This window comes from Poecilia reticulata, chromosome 6 (assembly GCF_904066995.2).
Source record: "Poecilia reticulata chromosome 6, P_reticulata-male-v2, whole genome shotgun sequence".
Lineage (NCBI taxonomy): Eukaryota > Metazoa > Chordata > Actinopteri > Cyprinodontiformes > Poeciliidae > Poecilia > Poecilia reticulata.
In genome coordinates this window covers 29,769,951-29,794,566 of record NC_088835.1, presented here as the reverse complement: position 1 = coordinate 29,794,566, position 24,616 = coordinate 29,769,951, and the positions used below count along the sequence as shown (strand labels likewise).

General features: G+C 39.3%; 1 protein-coding gene across 2 annotated transcripts in view; it reads left to right on the top strand.

Moving 5' to 3' along the window:
* The first annotated feature begins 17,292 nt into the window (after positions 1–17,292).
* gnao1a (guanine nucleotide binding protein (G protein), alpha activating activity polypeptide O, a) overlaps positions 17,293–24,616 on the top strand; it is a 107,296-nt gene continuing 99,972 nt past the window's right edge. The window contains exons 1-2 of one of the 2 annotated variants that reach the window (XM_008412507.3): positions 17,293–18,010; positions 18,685–18,727. In XM_008412507.3, coding sequence (XP_008410729.1) covers positions 17,893–18,010; positions 18,685–18,727 — 161 coding nt within the window. In that variant the 5' untranslated portion in view covers positions 17,293–17,892. The remainder of the gene's footprint in view (positions 18,011–18,684; positions 18,728–24,616) is intronic. The other variant, XM_008412506.3, reaches the window with a different exon arrangement.

The following is a 24,616-nucleotide window of genomic DNA, read 5'->3' as shown; positions in this document are numbered from 1 at the left end:
TCTTTGTTGCAACATGTTGGTATAATTACAGCTGCAGCTTGAGGGCAATATAAAGTAAAATAAACTCAAAAGAAGCAGCTTGCAGAGATAAAAACGGAGCCGGGATTCGGCTAATTTGCCTAAACGTTTTACTGAACTCGCTAATAAAAATCTAAATGTGACCTGCAAGGAAACTTTGCTTGTGGTTGAGCCTCCTTCTCTGTGGATGCTTTGGAGTAAATGAAAGAAAAAGTGACCTGTGGTGTAAAATAAGTGAAATTGCACTAAAAAAAAAAAAGATATCCTTAGAGTTAGCAGGTGTTTTTGTTCCTCATCACATGAGTGTAAATGGATTTTTCAAGGGGTGATGAATTGTACATTCAGTTGCTGTTGTTCCTAATTTATTCTGTTTTAAATTTGAATCATTTGCACTGGCAGAGAATGGATGTGTGTTCAAATGGCATTTCTGCTTGTCGGGACTGCAGACAGATAAGGACGTATTTTTGTTCGGTGACTGAAAAGACATCTGCTGTTAACAAAGCCTGGCATCCCAAAAGCACCTCTGCACTGTGAACGCTCATGAATAAATCTACATACAAATTCACAGCACTTGCTGCGTTAGCAGAAGATAATAGAAAGCAAACACGCACTGTCAGTGGAAGACGAGGATGATCTCAGTGCTTAGATGCTTTTGAAACTGGGCCACAACTTCTTGCTTAAAATATGAAACATTTAAAGGGATTTTTTTTCTTCTTTTTGCAAAGACTAAAGTGTATTGTTACAAATACTGAACATATATTCCACCTGCATATGAACAATGGTCAACTTCAATAAAAGCTATAAAAAGCAATCTGCGTAATCACTTGTTTTTAACAGTACTTGAGTTGTTTGTGAGAACAAATTTGCCAATTTCACACACAAGATTGAAAATGTAAGCCAGCGTTTGATTATTTGTTCCTGTAATGTTGATCTGTGAGGTAAACCCCAAACTGTGCCACTGCATCTTACATAGATGTTTTTTTGTTGCAGAAAATGTAGAATAGTGATGGGATAGTTTGAGTGGCCAAGAGCAGATGCATGGAAGCCAAAATGTATAAATTCATATTTATAGATTTATGGTCCATCATCGGAGCTCTCTGGTTTCTCTGCTGCTCTTTTTCGCTGTGTTTAAGCTGCACTCCTCTCCAGTTATCATGTTGCACATATTCGATTTGTGAATCAATATAATGAGATTTTCTGCCTTTCACAGCAGCCATCGACCTGAGAGAGTTGTTGGTCCAAATTTCTTACTACAGTGATGTCAGAGAAAACGTTGCTTTGCTCATATTTCACTGTGATGATGCATGGTTTTCCTAGTTTTCCCAGTTTTCTGTAGGAGACGTTTTTAGGGTTGAAATTATTAGTCTTGAGTTATTGATTATTAAAATAATCATCAAATAATTTAGTGATTGTTAGAAGTATTTTTTAGCTGCAGATGTACAAGCGTTCACCAAAGGAACGCTCTTATTGCATTTTAATCAGTAAAATGTTTAGTTTCTTGCATCTTTTAATGCATATCTAATTTTGTATAAAAAAGGTTTAGATAAAAAAAATCTGCAGAATCTGCCCTTTTTTATGCAAGTTATGGATTAATCATTAAAATAATCAAATTAATCTACAACAATAATCATTAGGTGCAGCCCTACATATTTTACATTAACATTTCCAGTATTCTTCAAACTCTTCCCATTGTTTTTCTCTCCTCCTCTTCTCCTGCCCACCTCGCCCATCCCCTACACGCTGCTGCATTATTTAGGATGAGTGCTATTTGGAATAGCTTGTGTTGTTCCTCTGTTTTCATCTCCCTGCTTGGAGCGACACTTTCACATTAAACTCCTTCACACATGAAGCAGAGCTGCAGAAATGCAACATTAGTATCCGGTTGAATCACTGAAAACCCCATTAATGCAAAAACATTTACTCAGAAATAATTCCACATACTGGAGAAACTATGAGGATATGCACTCACAAGTAATGTCTTTGTCCTTTTTCCTCAAACATCAAGCAGTCCTAAGCAGTGTCACTTAGTCTCTGCAGGCAAAGCAGAACCAGACTACAACGGATCAAGATGGCTTATTTATGACTAACAGGAGCTCCAGGGTGAAGCATTTCAAATGCATCAAACTCAGACTTGCATGGCAGACAGGGTCCAGAGCTGCAGAAATAAAGGAGATGGAGAAACAACATTCCTGCAAAATTGATCACAAACTGAATGTCCAAACAGACACAAGGAGTCGGCTCTCCTACTAGAAGTTTATCTGACAGTGTGGCAGGAGTAGAGGTGGACAAGTTTTTAAAAATCTTTGGTGCTTCAACTCCAACAGCAAAGACTAAATGGAGAAACATGTCTGCTACATGAAAAGTCAATTGTGCCTTGAAAAATATCTGAGTTTTTAAAATATTTTTTTACCCCTTTAATACTTTCTCTTTGCCTCTTGAGGAAAAACTAATTCTGTACGTCACTGAATCGATCATAAACGCTGCCTGACTCACAAACTTCTTCTGAATAACCAGGCTGATTTAGTCACTGTTACTGCAGATGTGGAGGTAACTGAGGCATGAGCGCTGTAGGTTTGTTGCATATTTTATCAAAATATCTTTTTATAGCCGTGCAGGATATGTAAAGATCCAAGAGAAGAGCTGCACAAATCAAGTCACTGAATCAGTCATGATTATTAAAACATGACTCCTTCCACAACAAAACCTTTATCTTTATGAGCCAGCTTCTTGTTCACAAAAATGATTATTTGGTTGGTTATTCTACAACTAAATTATAATATAATTATAAACCTCATTCACCCAACAGTCATGTTTTCTGATTCTTGGAAAAACGCTTCATGTGTGTCGAGAAGAATTTTAATGATTTCTGTGCAAACAGCCAAAAAGTATTTCTTTGGGATAATTTACTGTCAAAGCTACAAATAATCTGCTGATGTTTAAGATGACTGTTTAAAGAGGCAGAATTATGTCAATAATACATCATGTTTTAATATTATTCCTCTATCTACTACAGGTAGTAGGCAACACTACTGTCTGCAGCGCTGCCTTGATTATTTCATGCATGTTTGAGAAATCCTTTAATCTTCTCCATGGCAACCATTCAGCTGTGTAAAACGCCTGATTAGACCTAGCCCCGCCTTCCAGACGAAGTCCCTCCTTGGAGCTGCAGTTTCCAAGTTTCCGCCTCACAGAGTAACCGTCCCCACTCTGCTCCTTCAGATTAGCCAGCAGCAATTAGCAAATACCTGGTGGAACTGCTGAGCTCATTATAGGAGGAGTTATGTTGTGGTGATTTCCTGCAGGCGTTGTTTCAGAAGGAGCAGGAGGTTTTAAAGAGACAGAGGCGTTAAATCGTGCAGTTAAATTTGTTTTAAGCCACATTTGATATCAAATTTTTATAACAATTGAAGTTAACATAGTTACTTTACTGTACTATAAAGTGGAATTATGTGCCTGGAAAATACATAACACTGAATCTTTCAGCATCATTAAATACCAGGAAGGTTTTCTTTGTGTGTATTAATGCATATTAAGGCATATATTTTTGTTTTAACTATTAAAATAGGCAGTTATAAGTATCTTTAGAGGAAGTTCCAAGTATTCACAGGATTTGTTGTCCCTAGTCACTGCAAATACCAGCAGGTCCATCATGCAGCTTTTAGGTATTATTCATGTTTTTATCAATAAAAAGCCAAACTAAGGCTAGAAATGGAAACTTTTTTTTGTCTATGAATGTCTAAATGTTCAGGATCTTTTTATAAGCAAAACAGACAAATTGAATATTACATAGCAAAAAGCCCAGTGTTAATTTAACTCTGAAGAGTGTGGACTATATAAACACTGAAAAAGTGTTAATATCAACTCTGTGGGAGTCAAATCAACACTGGGAATTATGTTGTTAACTCCCACAGAGTTGATATTAACACTTTTTCAGTGTTTATATAGTCCACACTCTTCAGAGTTAAATTAACACTGGGCTTTTTGCTGTGTACTATAAACAAATGCATATATAAGTGCAGCGAGAAGTTTCTGAGTTTGAATCCCAGCCTGGAGTCTTTCTCCATGCGCATGCACGGGTTCATCTCCAGGTACTCCAGTTTCCTCCCACAGGAGCATGACTGCTAGCTTAATCGATTCGTCTAAGTTTGTGTGTTTTGATAGATGGGTGGATGAGTGCTTAAGCAGATGCATTTCTCTATACTGCTCTCAAAGTAGCTGGGACGACAGCTGTTTGCACGGCAGATAAAAACATTAGAGCTAAAACCTGATGCGCTGGCATTTAAAGAAATGCTGCCAATATCCTGGCAGCTCACCGGTACGTCCAGGCAGCACTCAGGAAGCAGGAGTAGGTGTTGTGTTTGTGTTTGGAGGCCCACACAGTTCGCTGGCCCCAAATTAGTCAGAGCTGTGGAGCTTGCTTTGATTGTTTACCAGCAGAAAACAGCTTTTCTGACATGGAAGCACTTTATGTTCCATGAGGAGGAAGAGTTTCACGCAATTCTGTCTCTGGTTTCAGTGGTTGAGGCAATAAGAACAGCATACTGTACATCTTCAGTTAGCATCAATCAATCAATCAATGTGGAGTACATTTCAGCAACAAGGCAGCTCAAGGTGCTTTATAAAAGCATAAAAACATAAACGGATCATAAAATCATCAATACACCAAATATATTGATCCGTGTTCCATTTATTGTGGTTCAAAGACAACAAGTGGATTTATAGGAACTTTCAGCTGAGTTATTCATACACATAAGATTTATTTGAATTATTAAGGGAAAACAAACAATTCAAATGAAAACATTTTGACACAGGTTGAATGTTTTAGATTACCAGAAACTTTAAAAGGTAATGGTGAAAATCAACCCGTTGGTCATTTATAGATAATAAAAGACACTCAGTTGTTTTCACACATTATAGGCCTGTCGCAATAAACTGCCCCAGAAGTTATAAACAATTGCAATTATTAAGCTGAAACATATTATAACTTTCTCTATGTTTAACTAGTACTTCTACATGTTTTGAACATCTTTTTCTCATTTGTGTAATTTGGTCTTATATGAACAAAAACTGATTTGGTTTGACTGATAAAATAATATTTAAGCAGACAATTGTTATCTTAAAGTTCAATTTATGTTTTTTAAACTTAATCTCTTTTTTGGAATAGCATAATTTTTAGACAATGTTTAGAGAAATGTCCTAAGTTACATAGTTCCAGTTAGATAATTGAGTTACTAATATAAATTTACTGACAATAATTTAAAAAAGAAAAACATTCAGCCCCCTCAAGGTTATAGCATCAACCAGAACGATTATTTAAGAAGTGGGAGTATAAAAACAGACTAAATGAATCTCCAAAAGGACTAAATTTATGGATCAGTTTCTGAGCAGAATCACATCTGAACCTTTTAATTTAATGGATTTTATCTTCTTCTGTTTGCCTGAAAGGGAGCAGAGCTTCGGTAAGCTTTTAATGTCTGCAAAAACGGACTAATCTGTTCTGTTAGTGACAAACGTGTTCCATGAAATCAAAATATGTTTTTTTATTTTACAGAGGTCTGTGTTGGGTAATTTCATAAGGTTTAAATTGTTTTACAGGTTAAAGTGCTTAGACTTGATTCCAGTTCGTTGACTTCTTTCTCCTCACAAGCTTTTCTAGAACAAACTTCAGGTTCAGACCTGAGACTCGGTTCCCTTCAAAAACAACAAAATTTTACTAAATTTTTTTTTTCCTAGTTTCTAGTGCAAATATCTTTGTGCACTTAAAATAAAGATAAGTACCTATTTTTTTATAAGATTTTTGCACATGAAGTTGGATCAAAAATGGTAAAATTTTGTCTTTTCACGCTGTAAAATCCACAGATCATCACTAAATTGTCCCTGGATTCTTAGAAAAAGAAATCTGCTGCTGTTGTGGAGGATATTTTGATGGATGGCTGTTTTTTTGGGGGAAACCCATTTTAGTCTGCCCTTGACATTTGTTTGCCCTTCTTAACCCTGGATTAATAATACCTTATCCAATTCAGTTGAGTAAATGGAATGTAAAGTATTCATTATAACTAAGATCCTCTGATCTTTTCTCAGAATCCATAAAAAGCCTGCTGGCTCTTACACTTTCTTTCTCATGAGAAACAGATCAAATTTCCAACACTGGATAATTTGGATAAGGCGGCGATAATATTCTGGCAGTGTGCCACTGGAAACACGCACAGCTTTGGTTTCTAAACATTCCTCTACCGTCTTAAATAAACTCATTTTGCTGAGTTATTGTTAGCGCTCTCCGTCCTGACTTATTGATCATTTGACTAGGAACATGTTTCAGTTTGGTTCCAGTCTAGTTTACAGAGAAAAAATTCTCAAAAAAAGCTGTTCTCTTGCTTTAGAAACTCAGCGTTTTGCTCTGGAAGTCAAAACGAAAGCCTGATGTTCATGCAGAGCTCTGTGCAGCAGCCTTGAGATCTGGAGGATATCAGAGTACAGCAAGCAAACCAGGTCAGATGATGCAGAGAGACAAGCAGCCACTGCAGCATCTTTCACACCCTGAGCATTGTTGTAAAGCACAAGAACTCAGATTTTAAGATTAAACCCCAGATTACATCAACCAAATGTACGCAAAGTTCAATACGGTTTTGCAAGCCAGGCATGAAAAACAGATTGTAATTTAAAAACTGGCCTTACAAAACATGGACCGTCGCTGATGAAATAGAAACTCCTGAAATTTAACATTTAAAAATGCAGTAACAGGAACAGCTGATGCCTGTAATTCAAACTCCTACAGGTCAAAATTAAAACAATTAATTGCACCATTTGATGCATTTATTATGAATTATTTCTATTTTACACTCTGGTACCCTCCATTTAGCTAAACAGCTTGTAAAATGTGACTCTTTGAGCCACTTAGATGCTCATAGACATCTGAAAAGTACTTTTCTGTGAAAAGTTATTTGTCCACTTTCTATTGGTCACTTTGGAGCAGCAGTGTTTGCAGATGTGGGCACTAACTAGTTACCTTTACCTGTATTTAGGAGCAGTTTTACTGCACCACACCAATAACTTTTACTGTGATTGTTACGACTGGCTGGAGGTCATAACAACAATGGATTGTGGATATAAGTATCAGTGGTGTAATGCAAATGCTTGGATGTGTTGTATGAGTGTATATGGAAGTGTTGAGGTGCCAAAACAAAGACAAACTCAAAAGTGCAAAAGGAGGGGAGCTGAGGCCTGGCAACAAAACATCACAAGCGTCAAGCGGCAGAGTGGACACTGAAGGCGACCCAGAAGACGGAGACAGCCGGGTTCAAGTACTCTGTGCTCCAAATGAACAAATCAGCAGCACCTGCAAAGGGGAGGAGAACAAAGACAAGACCTGCCACCCAGGCCCACAAGGCCCAGGGCCGTAACAGTAATAATATCTTGATGTACGTCTACCCTTACCAGATTACAGATTCTTGGAACTGTACCTTCCTGCAAACGCAAAAACACAAAATCCTACCAAGTATTTTTTGTTTTGCTTCTAGAGTAAATATCTAACTTAAAATAAGACAAAACTAACTTTTGTCATTAACTCTTCAGCAAGATATAGGAACTTGTTTTAAGTCGATAATTCCTTAATATTAATGAAAAAGTACTAGCTCCTCTGGCAGATTATATGACTTACAATACGATACAAAGTGAAATAATCTGCCAGTAGATCTATTACTTTTTCATAAATATTAAGGAATTATTGATTTAAAACAAGCTCCTATATCTTGCTAAAAAGTTACTTATAAATTAGTTTTGTCTTATTTCAAGTGCACTAAAATATTTTCACCACAAACTAGACAAAAAGAGTTTTGCAGTGTGCAACCTGACTTTAAAATTACATGCAAATTGTGTTAATCTGTTCATCTGTTAAACTGCACAGCAACAAAGGAGCACTTGCTGCCTTGCAGCGACGTTTTCTGCTCTTTGTGTGTTCTCCTTGTGCAGGTGTAGATTCTCTCCTGAGTCTAAACACATAACTAATGACTGGTTTCTCCTCAGGTGTGCGTACCTGGTTGTTGTAATGGACTGGTGACCTGTCCAGGGTGAACCATACCCAATGAGAAACCCTAGCCCAGGCACCTTTCCTTCATGGGTTTGTTTGCGTCGGTACGAAGCGGAGGCACACTCATTTTTGAACAACATGCAGAGATGGGCTGTGGATAAAAACTGGAGCAAACGACAGTTTGGTGGTTTCCAACCTCGTTTTATCAACAGGTGAATGAAACCAATTTTTCTGCTGATAATATTACAGAACCGTTGGCCAAGAAAGAAAAAGAAATGCTTTGTGTTGTTCCAGGTTGTGTTGATATTGCAGAAATTTAAATGCTTTGTGATGAGTCAGCGCTGGCAGACCTCATGGTTTGGTTGTACGCTGATTCCTATTCAATGCTCCTGAAAAACATAGATTTGGTTTGGCATCGGCTGTTTCTGTTTAGTTTCCTCTGTTTTATTGATTAAGTTTTTGCTTTTGTCTTGATCTGTCTCGATCCCTTCCTTCCTCCTTTGCTCCCTGTGATTTTCCTTCTCTTCTTGTTTGTTTTTGAAAGCTACGGACTGAAGAGTGTAAATTACATCCTGACACCTTCAGTTAGTCCTCTTCCTACACTCTGTGGTTTTCATAGCCACAAAGCCTCTGAGCTCTTCCTCAGAAAAGAACAAGTAGGTGTTGATAAATATCTGAGCAATTTTTCTTAGAAAAAACCCACTGCTTTTTCGCTCTGTGTGGTGAGGGTGGATTCATTTATTTCATTCTGATAAAGTCTGACATTATTATAAAATGGAATATTCTGTGTTGTATGACAAGTTGTTCATTAAAATCTTAATCTCGGTCAGGTGAGTCTTGCATTTCAGACAAAAGAAAATGCAGGTTTTCTGCAGAAACCTGCCTTTAATATCTGCACTTTCCCTGTTAGTTGCCAACATCTGGGTTTCAAAAGCTTAATAACATAAAACCAGTCCCTCACAGCGTTTCTACATATTGCCTATAAAGTTATTGTGTTAAATTGAAGAATTTTAGACAAGTATTTATTTATACGCTAAAAAATATTACCAAGTACGATCTATCACATATCTGAATGCACTTGAAATAAGACTAAATTAACTTACAAGTAGCTTTTTATGTAAACAATTCCTTAATATTGATTAAAAAATTTGTAGTTTCACCAGCAGATTATTTCACTTTTCATATAATAAACTAACAATTGATACCACATGGTGTCGCTTTTGGCGCTTTATCGTCTAAAAAGATGGCAAACTTCCTGTTCCAGTTTTGATGCTTTTATTTGGAAGGGGCAACTTCCTGTTTAACTGTTGGCGCAAAAAGAGCTTAATCTACAGACGGAGCCTGGGCGGTGGAAAAGGGGCGTTGAGCTAGTAAAATGTAGCTTGTCATTAGCTTCCACCTTGATAGAAGTGTAAGGTATGCTGTTACAGTTTTAAAAAAAAATATATTGTGTGATTTAAACTTGACATTTGTTTAACTATATGCCAAACGACATTTTAAGTTAAGTAAAAATTCATCTGTAAAGTGCTATCTGTTGTTCAGGGGATTTTCTGCGACTTGATTAATACATCTTTGCTTCTTATCAGGCATTTCTCTAATCCCCTCAACACACGGAAACGTCTTTTCTGTCACACTTACAACAACCGCAAAACACTAACAATTTAAAATGTATATATTCTAACATCATAATGTTAAAATAATAATTGTACCTGTCTGAAAGCCAATATTAATCAGGGGTGTTTTAATGTATAGGTTTATAAAACAGAATAGAAAACTGACTTGCTGATAAAACATTTTTCTAATAGCCGTGACCAGGTAAGGCTAGCTCGACTTAGCTGTTAGCCTGCTGAAATAGGCTAGCCACACAGGATACATCGCCATTGTAGCGTATGTGCTACTGCTTTTGTGAAACAAAATTGAGGCTCACAGGGACCCCATTATGCAAATTCACTGCGCTGTACAATGGCTTCTGGAAAAAAACAAGTATTTTGTTGTTGACTTGCTGCATCTTTGTTGGTTGTGCAGGAGGCTCTAACCAACAGAGCCTCCTGCACAACCTGTGGCCACAGGAAAGGCTTCCGTATAAAAAAAGACGGCATGAGAAGTGTGCATTTCAGTTCTGTTGGACAGTAGAGACTTCAAACTTTATAAAAGTAGTGTTTTTATATTGATTTTGTTTTATATTTACTTCCAAATAAAACCAGGAATATGATCGATCATTTTCGCCATAGCGTAAAGCGCATTTTACGCACGTTGAGTGCAATCAGTGGATGTTTTATGACCAAAAAGTGAACGAATGCATCATGAAAGCCATTTTTCCGAGTTCCTGCAAACTCACCACATTTCTGAAGCAACCAATCAGAAAGCATTTTGATTTGCGATCGGAACAGCAGCGCGGGAGAGAGTTTTGTGGCGGTAGAGAACGGCGCGTAGTTGACATTTCGGATTTAGCTAGTGGTGTTTTGGATTAGATTTTTTTGGAAGTAGTGTTTTGTAGTAGATTTTTCGACCGTACGTGTGTTAGTTAGTGTGCTAGTGTGTGTGTGCAGTGTTTGTAGACGTTTTTTAGTGTGTTTAGTGTGTCAAAATGAGTCGCTACATCAAGCCCTGAAGTGCATGTAGGAAGAGGACGAAGGCGCGCTGCCAGATGGCTCGGACTCGGAGTTTGAGCTTGAAGATGAGGTTTGTTTTGTTTTGTTCTTGTTGTTTTAATTCTTTGTTTGGCATGGGATATGTACAGTAAATTATTATAATCGGAGTAGATGCACACGGAACCAGATTACATGCTAATTTGCATCTCTAGGTTGGTGATCCCTCCATTTTGTTCGGTGAAGAAGACGAGGAGGAGGAGGAGGAAACTCCCGCCTGCTCTGTCCAGTTGAGGCCCACACAACGGAGAGCGCCACGGAGAGCCCAGCGAACTCGGGCAAGATCCAGATCTCCTCTGGCTGAGGCAGCACCAGAAACACGGGCTGGACAGTGGAGCACTGAAGAGGACACAGATGCAGCCCCTCTGTTGTCAGCCGGTTTCAACCAAGGAGAACACCAGGACCACAGATGGATCTTATGACCAACCACAGTCCAAGTGAGCTGTTTTTGTTGTTTTTTGCAGCTGATACAGTCAAGACCATCTGTGACAACACTAACAAATATGCTGCAAAAAATCAAGCAAATGGGAAAAAATATAAATGGGCTGAAATGGACACAGAGGAGCTGTATAAGTTCTTTGGTCTATTGATCTACATGTCCTTGGTGCAACTACCAAGTGTCCAGGACTACTGGAGACAAAATCATTTTTTGTCTGTTCCAACTCCAGCGAAGGTCATGACAAGGGACCGGTTCAGAACCATTATGTGGAACTTGCATCCAAGCAATCCTGAGGAGGATGTCAAAAATGATAAGAAGAAGGGAACACCAGCCTACGACAAACTATTTAGACTCAGGCCTGTTTTTGATGACATCCTCAATGCCTGCCAGGCTTACTATCACCCAAAGAGGGAGCTGGCAGTCGATGAAAGGATGGTGCCAACAAAGGCAAAAACTGGCATGACCCAGTACATGAAAGACAAGCCAACTAAATGGGGACTAAAGTTGTTTGTGTTGGCTGAGTCAAGCAGTGGCTACACTGTGAGTTTCAGCTTATACACTGGCAAGACTCACACTGCAAGTGAGCATGGGCTGTCGTATGATGTGGTAATGAACCTTATTCAGCCATCTTACCTGGGCACCGGCTACCACATTTACATGGACAATTTTTACACCAGTCCCACACTGTTCATGGACCTTGGCAGCAAAAAGTTTGGAGCTTGTGGCACTTATAGGGAATCCAGAAAGGGATGTCCTAAAGGAAGGCCAAATGCTCTCACTAAAAAAAGTGGAAGAGGATCAGTGAGATGGATCAGAGAGGACCCACTGGTCTTTGTGAAGTGGATGGACACACAGGAGGTGTCTGTCTGCTCCACTATCCATCCTGCGTTTTCAGGTGAGACGGTGCAAAGGAGGGTGAAGAACAAAGAGAAACGCTGGATTGTAAAAGACATTCCATGTCCTACACCAGTCATGGCATACAACAAATACATGGGTGGGGTTGACCTGTCGGATCAACTCATCCAATACTACTCTGCACAACGGAAAACTTATCGCTGGTACAAGACTGTGCTTATGCATTTGGTTGACATTGCCACAGCAAATGCTTACATTCTACACCAAGAGTTGTGCAAAGCCAAAGGAGTGAAGCCCATGACGCACAAAGACTTCAATGTGGAGATGGCCAGTCAGCTTTGTAGTGTGGACATGGCAGGTGTTCCAAAGAGAAAGGCAGCTGAACACATTCCTGTGCCCATTAGTGCTCAGCAAAATGCCAGAAATGGCAGACTGCAGTGCAGACACTGCCTCCAGGTGAACAATGTCAGGAAGGACACTCCCTGGAAATGTGAGGGCTGTGATGTGCCACTGTGCCTTCTGATGGACAGAAACTGCTTTGCACAATGGCACAAGTAATTTGTTTGTCTTGTGGCACCCATTTTGTAAATATTGTAAATAGTTGAAAGTGGGGGGGGGGGGAGGGTTGAGACATTGTGATGTTGGAGAAAATTTGTGATGGAAATATTGACATATTTTGTAAATAGTTGTAAAAAAAACGCCTGGGAAATTACCCACAATATGGTGAAAATATGACTACTAATTTGTTTTTTACTAAGTTTGTCCAAAGATTCTTAAAATTTACCTAAAAAATGTTCATGTTAGACTGTAAAAATGGTTTGTTCAATATTTTTTGTGAGTTTTATAGTAAAAATATCAATATTTTTTCTACTGGGATTTTGTTTCTGTGTGTGTTTTTTGCTCCAATGTGATAATAAATTTTGTCAAAAGGAAACAAACACTGTAAAATCACAAAGTTTAGGATGTTCTGAAAATAATGATACCAAACAAGGTAAGGTAAATAGTTTTTAAGGTGAAAATATAAGGGTAAATTCAAAATTAGACCAAAACGGCCATTTAGACCCAAGACTTTAAAGATGTACAGTTGTATAATTGTGCATCTGTTTGCAGCCATTTTCATATGCGAGTGTAAACGTTGAGTTGGGGGCGTGGCCTTCAGCAGCTCCTTTGGATTTAAAGTGACAAGGGCCTAAAACAGGTGAATCTGAAAGGAGATCAAAAAAGGCAGAACTGAGCAAACTAAAATTATATTGTCTAAAAACGATTTTGTGGACCGGTCTTCAGGCCTGAACAGAGTGAAGTGAAAGAAGAAACTGCTGTCAGCGCATATTTCATATGTGTTGCAGAATTGGGTTTCAGCTTCCTCCGTTTCTCGTTGCCAGTCAGTGGGTCCCTCCTCTCGCAGTTTGAGGCAATCTTCTACTTCTTACACTTTCCCACAAAGTCTTGCATCACATCACTATTTCTTGTCTGTATCTCTCACGCTCTTTGCGCGTGCATGTGTGTGTCTGTGCGCGTGTGTATTGTGTTGCTTCTATAACAGAAACCACAGTCTGCTGAGAGAGTTCATATCTAACAGAAAATCGAAGCAAACTTTATGCTAGCCTCGTGTTTCTATGTACACGTCCTTCAAAGTGGCTGTGGTTCACTTTATACATTAAAATTTGTAACTTAATGATCTGTTATACAGTTAAAATGTATATTTTCTTGAAGTTTAACATTTCCTGATAGCATTTCCTGATGCTCAGCTAACTGTTGTCTAAAGATGGGTTTATTCTATTATAGATAATATCGTATTGGGTGTTGAGCTCTTCACCTAGAAGTTATAAAAGAAAAGTTAACTCGCCTATTAAGGTTTTATTTATCTCTGTTCTTTACTGGATTATAAGATTGATCCAATCTCATTTCAAGGCTACAAAACACACAGATTCCACACTGTCCATATTTACACAACGATGAAACCAAACTAGATAGTAAACTGTATGTATGTGAAAACTAAGTACATCCCATAATTCAGTAGAAAGTAGTTAGAAGTCGTCGTTCATGTCGGGCAGATTTGGAGTTTCCCTCCACTCTGCTACCTGCAGCGCTGTTTCTTTGCTGTGGTGACCCAGTTTGGCCCGTCTTGTAGCTGTCAGTCAGATTTTTTCACATTTGTCTTTACAGCAGGAGTTGTGCTAGGAGTTTGATGGTCCCCCCGTGTGGCTGCGAGGTGCCCAGGCCTTGTGGTTGCACTGCACCTCCCCCACCGCGCCTGAAAGTTGGTGTGAGCAGTTTGTGCTGATCTGCTGCGCTTGCTTTTTGCTAACATGGTGCAGTGCATCGTGAACCAACTTCATTCAGATGCAGGCCTGAACTCCTAAAACATGTCACCAGGTTCTCCATTGTTCTAAACAGCCACACTTATTGAAGCTCATTGTCCTGATATGAACTTTAACATTTCACAAACTTGAAATGTTGAAGTTTGTGAAATGTTTGCTGTGAAAAACAAATCAAGCTCCCTGTTGTCCTACTGCCACCTGCAGAAATACACAACTCCTGGTTAAAAATAACCAATCAGAGCCAGGAGGAAGGTCTTAGTGCTGTCAATCTGCTTCGGTATGCGCTACTCAATGTCCAAATAGCATGGAAACAACTTACCATCGTCGATAACCATGCTAACTAGCCTGAGCATCCGTGACATGATTGACAGTGCCAAGACCCGCCTCCTCCTGGCTCTGATTGGTTGTTTCTGACCAAGCTGTGTATTTCTGCAGATGGCAGTTGGACTACAGGAACTGGATTTTTTTTTCCACTAACTTTTTGTCTCATTTTATTCTGTCATGGCATAGTGACAGTTTTAACAAATACATACATTAACGGTGATTAGTTAAAAAAGGCCTTTGATTAGCATCAACTGGCTGCTATCTACTTAAATCCTGCAGGAGCTGCAAGGATGTAGGATTCACACACACAAACTTAATTTTGGTCTCATTTTTTAGTTTTATATCTTAATTTTTATTAAGTTTTAATGTGAAAACTAATCTTCCATGACTGCGTGAAGAAAATGGGCTTTTCATTTTCTACAGTGACGTTGTACTGGATGCAGGCACACATGGAAAGCTGTTTACTGTCGGGTGGAAAATACAGAACATTCCTTCTTTTGAGAAAAAAAATATTTTGACATAAGTCTTTTTATTTTCAACACAGTTCAAGACCTTTCAGTCACTTTCTTTATATTTTGAAATAGTGTTAAAGTGGTGTTGTGAAACTATCCTTCAGTTTTTCACTCATCTTGTTTTAGAGGATGTTTTTTTTTTTTTAATCAGTGCTGTCAAATATTAGAACGTGTCACTTTTTATCACCTGTAACGTTTCTGAATATTGTGAATTAGCACAATTTTTTTATTTTATTTAATGTATAGAGATGCTATTGTCGGTTCAAAGTGAAAATCTAAAACCTTAAGCAGTGTTCTGTGTCTTTAAAGATAGAAAACTGGAGAAATTGAGTTTGATAAACACGTTGCAGGCAAAAACTACATCAGAGAAACCGTTTGTGAAGGTGACCTTGATGACTAAAACAGTTAATCATCCACTGAAGGAAATCTGAAAGCATTTTCATTCAGGCGAGCTGAGGACCGGAGCTATTTTTGACTCCATTAATAGTTTATCAATTTTTGCTTTTCGTTGAACAGATTATTTATAAACCTTTGTCTCTGCTGGTGAAACACTTGTATGGCTGCCTTTAAAAAATTTAAGCTGGAAGAACGACGGCAGGAAGACCACTTTAAGATTCAGTTGGACTCAATGGGAGCAAATGATTTCAAGTAGATGACTTGATTATTGACACACAGCTGATAAGAGGGTCGGCTGAATGTTTCTGCAGTCATTGCAGTTCATCGTTTCCTTGTGATCATTCAGACATGAAATAACACCTGGATGTAAAGGAGTGACCAGGGTTATGTCGACATAATGGGAAAAATGGAACAATTCAATTTAAAACTTGGTCTTTGGCGTCTTTAAACTTTGGTTGAGTAAAAAAATGACAAAGAGAAAATGGCTTCCATAAAGCAATAAATCTATTCATTGTTTTTTCATCTCCAAAAGGTGAAAATCTAAAATATTTATCCTTCTTGCTTGTAGAGATTCTACTACAGTTTTTCCTTCTACTCAATTTTACATAAAAATGCGTGGACACAGAAAGATGTGAACAGCCAGTTTCTGTAGTGATGACCTCCCAGTGGAGGGTGTCACCAGCTCCGTTTCCATTAAGCATAAAATTGCGCAAATTGGAATTACAAGAATAAATTTGCTTAATGAAAATTCTGCAATTTAGAAAAACTCACATTTTCCCATAAAATGTTTGGGCTAGGATGAGGAAGTTTTTCATCTGTGTCAAAGTGAATGTATTTCACAAAACTGCAATGAAAACGCTTTTTTTTTTGCATCACCTGAGTCACGTGATCCACAACCAGATGTTACTACTGGTGGAAACCACAAAGAAGACAACAGGAAGTAGAAGGAGGAAGCTGTGGCATGATTGTAAACAAATTGTATTTGTTGTTTAAATAAAACACTGTAATTGCAAAATTGTGTTTTTTCAGCATTAGCAGAATATTCACAAAGTTTTGCACACATTTGTGATGGAAGCGCAGACTGTCTGCTTAGCATAACTTTGGTGTATTTGACAGCAATATTTGCTCTTCTATTGGTCTGATTTTATGTTCTGATTTTTGGGTTTTAGCTGAAAGCCATAATCATCACAATAATGACTCTGGACTGGTTGAAATCTCCCACCGGAGCCGACTCACTGACACTCTGTGCCTCATCACCCCTCCCTTGGATCCTGTGACCTTAATAAAAAGTTAAATTTTGTTTGAAATGAAAAGGGAACAGTCGTAGTTTGCAAATCTTTCAGAAAACTCCTAAATGCGTTTTGTTTCAGTTTCACAATTGGTCAAGACTGCAGTCATCCCTTTTTCTAGCAGGCATTTTCCTTCCACTAAACTTTCCGGGAGTGACCTGTTTGTTGGCCAACTGTCAAGTCAGCAGTTTAGGAAAGTCTAAAACCACACATTCTTCAGGAAAAAAATATTTTAATTCATCGTGTCATGTTTACGTTGTTAGACAAACTGAATTTTATGTTTTCGCTACAAGACAAAAACAGACAAATCCACAAAATGTTTCACTTTTTAACTGAATTTTTAATGCCAATTAACATTTATTTACATAAATACAAGAATAAATACTCTATTTTATTTAGTTGCACCTGTTTCACTTCGCACCACCAGGCCGCGCCACTGGGAGCGGCTGGACGCTCTCCCGCAATAACTGTTACTGCTGTGACGTCAGCAAGCCGCAAGTGAACGAAGGAACTAACGGAGGAGAGATCGAGCCCTTACCGGATCTACCGGGAGGCAGCAGAGCTACAGAGCGAGTCCCCGCAGCGCGCCCCGGAGGAGCCGAACGGAGGAAACGGTCCGCTGTGCGCCAGCCGCAGGAAGAAGCACCAAGCGATGCGAGCGCAGCCCACCGCCGCCCAGTAACCAGCCGAACCAGCGCCGAGGAGACCCGAAGGGACGGAGGTTTCCACCGTCAGGAGAACGCCACGAAAACGGACACGAAGCCAGCTGCGGTGGCTCCACCGTGTTCGCTTTCTTTCTTCTGGATCACACCGACTGGATCGCCGATTTAATGCGCTAACGGAGCGTCTGCGTCCGGCTTGAGAGAGAGAGAGAGAGGGATCTGCCCAGAGAGAACCAGGGGATCGAAGGCAGAGCTCAGAAAAGGTGGAAATATTCACAATTCAAAGGATCTGCAGTCAGATTTGATTTTTTCCTCCTCCTCTGATATAAACCCGTTGGTCTGGTGCGTTTTCGTTGCGTGGATCCTGGTACCGGTAACGCCATCAAGCTGTGTTCTCTAACCATGGGATGTACGCTGAGCGCAGAGGAGAGGGCGGCTCTGGACCGGAGCAAAGCCATCGAGAAGAACCTGAAGGAGGACGGGCTGACTGCGGCCAAAGATGTCAAACTGCTGCTGCTCGGTAAGGCCGGGGGACGGGGAGCGGGGGACGGGGGAGCGGGGGACGGGGAGCGGGGAGCGGGGAGAGGGCCAGCCTGGGCGGCGCAAGGTGTGGCGATGATGGAGGGAACTGGGGGAGTAAAATTACAGCAGAAACACGACGCCTCAGAGATGAGGGGGAAAATAAGAATTGAATTCATGGGCGTCATGAATTGTCATTTTTTCTAAAATACAACCTACATTTTTTTTAGTCACATTTAATAAATGAGGGAGTTTAAATAATAAAAAAGGTGTGGCAGGTGGTGAAATGTTCCAAAAAGCAACAGAGGTGAGAGCTGCAGATGGAAAAAATGGCAGGTTGCTGCAGCTGCAGCAGCAGCAGGCCCAGCAGCAGTGTTTGCTCATCATTGATTCTTTTTAGGGAGCGCAACCTTTAAGGATTTAATCTGTTTGTCAAACTAAGTCACAAGATGGAGGGTGGAGGAAGAAAATTAGGAGAAAAGGTGCAGCCACTTTCCACATCCTTTTTATCCGCACCCCCTGCTGCTCAGCTCAAGCTCCCATTTCTTCCTCTGTTCCTCCCACTCCCTCCTCTACCTCCCCTCTGTCTATCACACACACACACACACACACACACACACACACACACACACACACACACTGTTTACACTGATTTCTTCTGTCTTTCTCCCTCAGGGGCTGGAGAGTCAGGGAAAAGCACCATCGTCAAACAAATGAAGTAAGTCCTCCATAATCACGGTCCAGTAACTCTGTAAAGGTTCCCCTCATCCTTCCTCTCCCACTTTATCTCCTTCTGTGTTTTTTTGTAATCGGTGAATGTAAAATGTACAGTAGCGTCTTCAGTGAATCTGCAGGTCCACCTGCTCAAACCGACCCAGATCCACGGAGCTGTGAGCGGCACACGCTCGGGTGTGGATATGCAGAAATGCAGTTGGTTTGATCGATAAAAGCTCAGTGGGGGCATCAGCTGCTGGAGGCAGCAGGGTGTTGTCACTGCTGTGCTAAACCTCCAGTTTTTTACTACTGCAAACTGTTTGGTTTTGCAATTTCAACGGCTGTTTTGTCTTTCTGCGGAGGTTCCTTCCTTTTCCGCTGTCTCTTTTCTCGTCTCGGTGGATGAAATGTTCAGTAAATCAAACCCAGTGGCTCACAAAAGTATTTATGCTGCATGAATTTTTCCACATTTAATAAACTTGCAACCACAAACTTTAATAGAGTTTATTGGGATTTATTAAGGCAAAATAGTAAAGTGGCAGAAAATGGTGGGGTGCCTTTGTATTCAAGTGTTGGGTCTAGTGTGTTTCTTGCAGCTAATTGCAAGTAGAGCTGAAATGATTAATCAGTTTAGTATTTGGTATTCAATTAATCCTTAACTGGCGTATACAGAGTCAAAATATGCCATCCTCTGAAAGAGTAACACAATTCAAGCAGTAAAAGAGCCTAAACTGTGTCAAAAATGTAGATATTTGCATTAAGATGAAAAAGAAACCTTTCATCTGCAAATATGTTCCATCCTGAACTCCTCAGGTGGGAAAGTTTTAGCTTCATCTGGTTCAAATTCTTTAAAAAAAAAACAAAAAAAAACCCAACAATCTCCTCTTAGGCACCTTTTGCTATCCAATTACTAATCAATTAATAATAATAATAATAATAATAATAATAATAATAATAATCAGCCCTTCACTGTATTGATGCTAAGTCCAGTGGAAATGGCCAAGCTAATCACATGTTGATGTTAGAAATGGTTGTTAGCAGCAGATTCATCCTTTGCTTCAAATGTAAACTAAAGGAATGCTGTGTTTGCATTTAAGGCTATAAAATGTTTATTTTCTAAGAAGGAATTTAATTGTTTATTTGCATCTTTTAATGTCATTTAAATATTGTATAGAAAGGCTTAAATGGTTAAATAAAAAATGTTTTTACCTGATGAATCAACAGGATAATCATTTACTGCAGTACTTGTTAGGTTCAGCCCTAATTGCAAGTGGGACTTTCAACACTGGTGAATTCTTCAACATAGACATGATTATTTTTTATTCTCTCCTGAAATTAAGGAATTCTGGGTCGATTTATCGGTTCAAACCTATCAAATACATCGAACTCTGTCTCTGTTGTGGCACAATGTGAACAGGTTTACTGTGTGTGAGCATATTTACCCATCACCCATCAGTTGTTTGTTTCCCAACATGCATGGTGTGTTCAGCCTCTGAAGGTTTTCAGATCTTCATTCCAGTGTCACATGCTGCTGGTTTGCAGGGCTTGCTGGTGTTGCTAAGTTTAAAAAGAAACAGAGGCTTTTGCTCTTTTGCTTTTGTGTTTGAAGCACGTCTCTGATAAATAACTGAAAGATTTCAGTGAGCTGAAGAGAAGATGGAGTCCAGGGAGAAAGCTGCCCTGAAGAACATCCAGGTCTCCTGCTCTGAGGTCCTGTGACCTTCCTCCACCTCCTCCTCTGAATGCTGCCTCCTCATTGGTCCACAGGCATGGAAGAACAATTTGGTTGCACTTTAAAAATGCTGTGAATTTTGAGAGCGCTGCAGTTTTCATGCTCTGCAGCTTAGAAGAAGAAGGAAGCCCCAGCTTCCCTCCGTGTTTAGCAAACTGATTAACCGGACCGGTTCTGCAGAATAAACTTAAACACATTTGCTGACATGGTGTAAGTTAGCAGAGGAAAATGGTCCAGATGAGGCTGACATGTTGTTTTCTAAAGGAAATGAGATCCAGGTTGATTTACATTATTATTATAATTGCAGTTTTTACTGGAGCCTCATAGGTGGCGATCATGTGCTGGTCTGTCAGATGTTTAATCAAAGGACAGAAGAAGAAGCCAACCTTGTCTTTTAGCGGATATAAGCTCAAACCTCCTTGCTCTTTATTTCTTCAGAACCGATGATCTTATTGTTCCTCTTGGTCTGCTTGTGGTTTCAATATAACTTTCTATATTAGTTGTTTGTTAGGCTCGTGAATTTCTGCGTTAAATTTGTCTTTTTCAGATGTTTTTTTCCAGACATTGTGCTTTACTATATTGTCCAGGATAAACGATGTGCTTTTTAGTCTGATTTCCATTTAATTGACACATTTATCCACATAACAACTTGAGTTTAACATTCTATCCATCTGTATTTAGATTTTTTTAGACACTGATGGAAAACTTTTAGATAAATCACATTTCACCCAAAGGAATAATTTAGTTTTTGTCAGCGAGGGTGATACAATATTATTAATATTTGACATTAATATATTGCAATAAATATATTAACTAAAACAAATATGTCCCTCCCTTTTAAATTTCCATCATCTTGGTGCCTCCACTACTTTCTCTATATTTTAGGATTTAAACAAAAAAACTTTGCTGATCCAAAGCGAAACAAAATATTGTAACTAAAATCATCCAAGTATCTTCAAATAGTCGTTTTGAGTAGTGATGCTGTGGGAAGGATTTCCTGTAGCAGCCAGGCTTACAACCAATCTGAAGACGCCTCTGACTGAAAACTGATTTTGTATCATGACAAGCTAACAGCTCAGAAATGGAGCTTCTGCCAAAAAAGGTGCAAAAAGCTGAAAACAGCCACTGCCAAATCAGAGTCCACCTCCAGTTTGTTGGTTTGTGGAGAATACAGATGGTAAAACCAAACTAGGCTGAGGGTAAATCCAGGGAATTATTTTCAGTCAATGTTATTAAAGTGATAAAAAAGAAATCCAGATCCAATCTGAGTCAGAACAGGTTTGGACTTTTGGGAACTACTTACTTGGAAATAAAAACCTGTTTCTATTTCCGGCTGCTCAGGTTTTCTCTGACTGAATCTGTAATAAGTGGATTTTTCCTCCCTGATCTGGGGTCAGTTCTGATTTAAAATCCAACCCCAGTGCTGCTGGTTTCCTCTGAACCTTCATCTGCTTGAGTGGCTTCATTAAAGCTGCCTGGTAATTATGTCTCCTATGGTATCATGATGTACTTAATGATATTTCTGTTGGGACTCACCTGTGCTACTTAGCGCAGATCTTCCTACATCTGTGACATGTTTTCTGTCTCCCAGTGTTTTCATGGCCATCAGTCCAATAATCCCACAATAAACTGGAGTTTCTGCTAAAAGCCAGACGCACATTTAGCTGATATAATTTAAAATGAAGTTAGCTCTTCAGTATTAGCTTCTGCTAGTTAGCGTGTCGGTGTAGTGCTTAAGTGTTAGAGGAACTAATGTTTATTTGTGTTTGTTTCTAATGGTTTTTTGACCTTTAACCTCTTGGACGTTGTCCTGTGTGTAAACTGTGGGCATCTACTGCAGTGGGACTGCATCTAACAGGCTGATTACATTATTAAGTTTCAAAGCATCAATTCATAACAGCTGGAAATTGAGATGAAAGGAAGTCGGTGAAGAAAATTGATTAATGGTTTAATTTTTTTTTTTTTTTGCATTTACTTACGTTTAAATTTTCTTTTCTCAACAATATTTTTAAAAATAGGTGTTTGAGAGGGAAGACGTCACCATTTTTGATGGTGAATTATCCCGTTATTCTCAGCACCTTGGCAATGTGTGTGTGTGTGCGTGTGTGTGCGTGTGTGTGTGAAGAAGCCACCCACGTCAGTGGATTAGATTTAAATTTAACGGTGTGTCACAGCTGTGTGTCTGATGCCAGTGAGTGGATCAGTAGTCCATTACCACCCTACAAAAAGCGTGTCCATCAAGTTGGTTTTAACGGAGTTGATTATGTTTTTAGGTAACAGATTCTTAAATGCTTTTAGCTGAGAGCTGATGTTGTCTCTGTACAGATTAGTGTTTAATGAGACGATACTGTCAGGATCACAGCCGCTCATTAAAGGGGCGGTATTATGTGAAATCAACTTTTTTGAGCTTGACATCATGTTACAGAGTTATTCAATCATCAAACACATACCTAGAGTGTTGTTTTGATTCTTTCATGCATGTTTGAGAAATCCTTTAATCTCCATGGCAACCATTCAGCTGTCCAAAACGCCTGGTTGGACGCAGCTACTCATCAGAGCTGTAGTTTGTAAGCTTCAGCGCTTCTGCTTCACAGAGCAGCCTTCTCCTACGACTGCCCCACGCTGCTCCTTCAGACTAGCCAGCAGCAATTAGTTAACACCTGGTGGAACTGCTGAGCTCATTATTAGGAGCTTCTTCTCATTGCAGTGCTGGTAAAATGTTGTCAAAGGGTTAATAGAGGAGCCATGTTGTGATGACTTTCAGAAGGTGGAGCTTCAGAAAGAGCAGGGATTTTTTTTAAGCGATAGAGGCCCGGTTTCAAGGTGCTAAATTACAAAGAGAAGTTTCTTTTAAATCATATGTGAAATGCATAGCTTTTTATTACATCTGAAGTCAACATAGTTACTTTAGCGGGCTATAAAATGGCACTAGATGCCTGAAAAACATATTATACTATAATTGTGTTTTTCTGTAATAGATTCTTTAAATGCTGTACAGATTCTTGCTTAATAAGACGATTCAGTCAGGGTCACAATAACTCAATATCTGCCATCATCCCATCAGACAGTGACCAGCTCTAAAGCTGAACTTGAGAGATGTGGAGGTTTTCTGCAGGTGCATGTGGATGATGGGGCTGCATCTGTGTTTGGACACATGATCTGTCAGAGACGTGATAATTGGGCGAGTGACCAAAGGGACCGGGTCATGTGTGAACAGCCAAGCTGCATGCAGGAAACACCATCTGTGTTTGGAGCCTGTGTGTGTTCAGACGTGTTCAATGGCTTTCTCGCCGCCAAGCTGCCAAACTGACCTCTCCAGCAGCGATCAGTGTGTGTGTGTGTGTGTGTGTGTGTGTGTGCTGAGGAAACTAGACTAGGAAGTTTCTCCCATAAACGAGCAGAAGTGAGGAAGCCATTTTCAGGTGCAGCCACGACGATCGGAAGAAATGTTAGCTTTCGCAGTTCTTTCTTATTGTGGTCTGAAATGTTTATATTTTAAGTTTAAATCCTGAGCTGCAGGGTCTGGCTCTGTTTGATGAAACTCCAGAGACCGGAGGAAGAGCATCAGAAATCCAGAGATGAATTATTCCTGCTTCGGATGCCCCGAAGATGTAAGGATTTCTTTTAAAGTCTGCCTCATTAGCTGGCAGGATTTATCACAATTTAAAACTCAATTTGGTCTTAAAAGATATTTAATTATTCTGAAAAGCATCATATAGTTGGAATGCACTAAATAAGGAAAATAACTGGGATTAGTTTTAATAATACAGTTAATTCATAAATTAAAAAATTTAAACGTTAAAACATATAAAAATGATCAAGGTCATCATTTTGTTAAATTTTAGGACTTTTTTCCCCAAAAAGTGTTCCCAGCTCTTTATTGACGTTTGGTTCAGACAACAAGATCTTGTAATTGAACACTGTTACCATGGTAACTGTTTTGATGAGTGAGTGTGTGAAGGTTTGAATACAGGTGAGCCAAATTATCCTTCTAGATTAAAGCCAGAGCCAGACTGAACTGTAACATTACAAATAGAAGTGGTTCTAATACTGAGTCCTGAGGGACACCATTAGTAATGAGTTTCTGTTTTCTTTAAATGAAAATACTTAAAAAAAATAAAAAAACTGGTTGTGCATACATACACACGCTGTTCCCTTTAA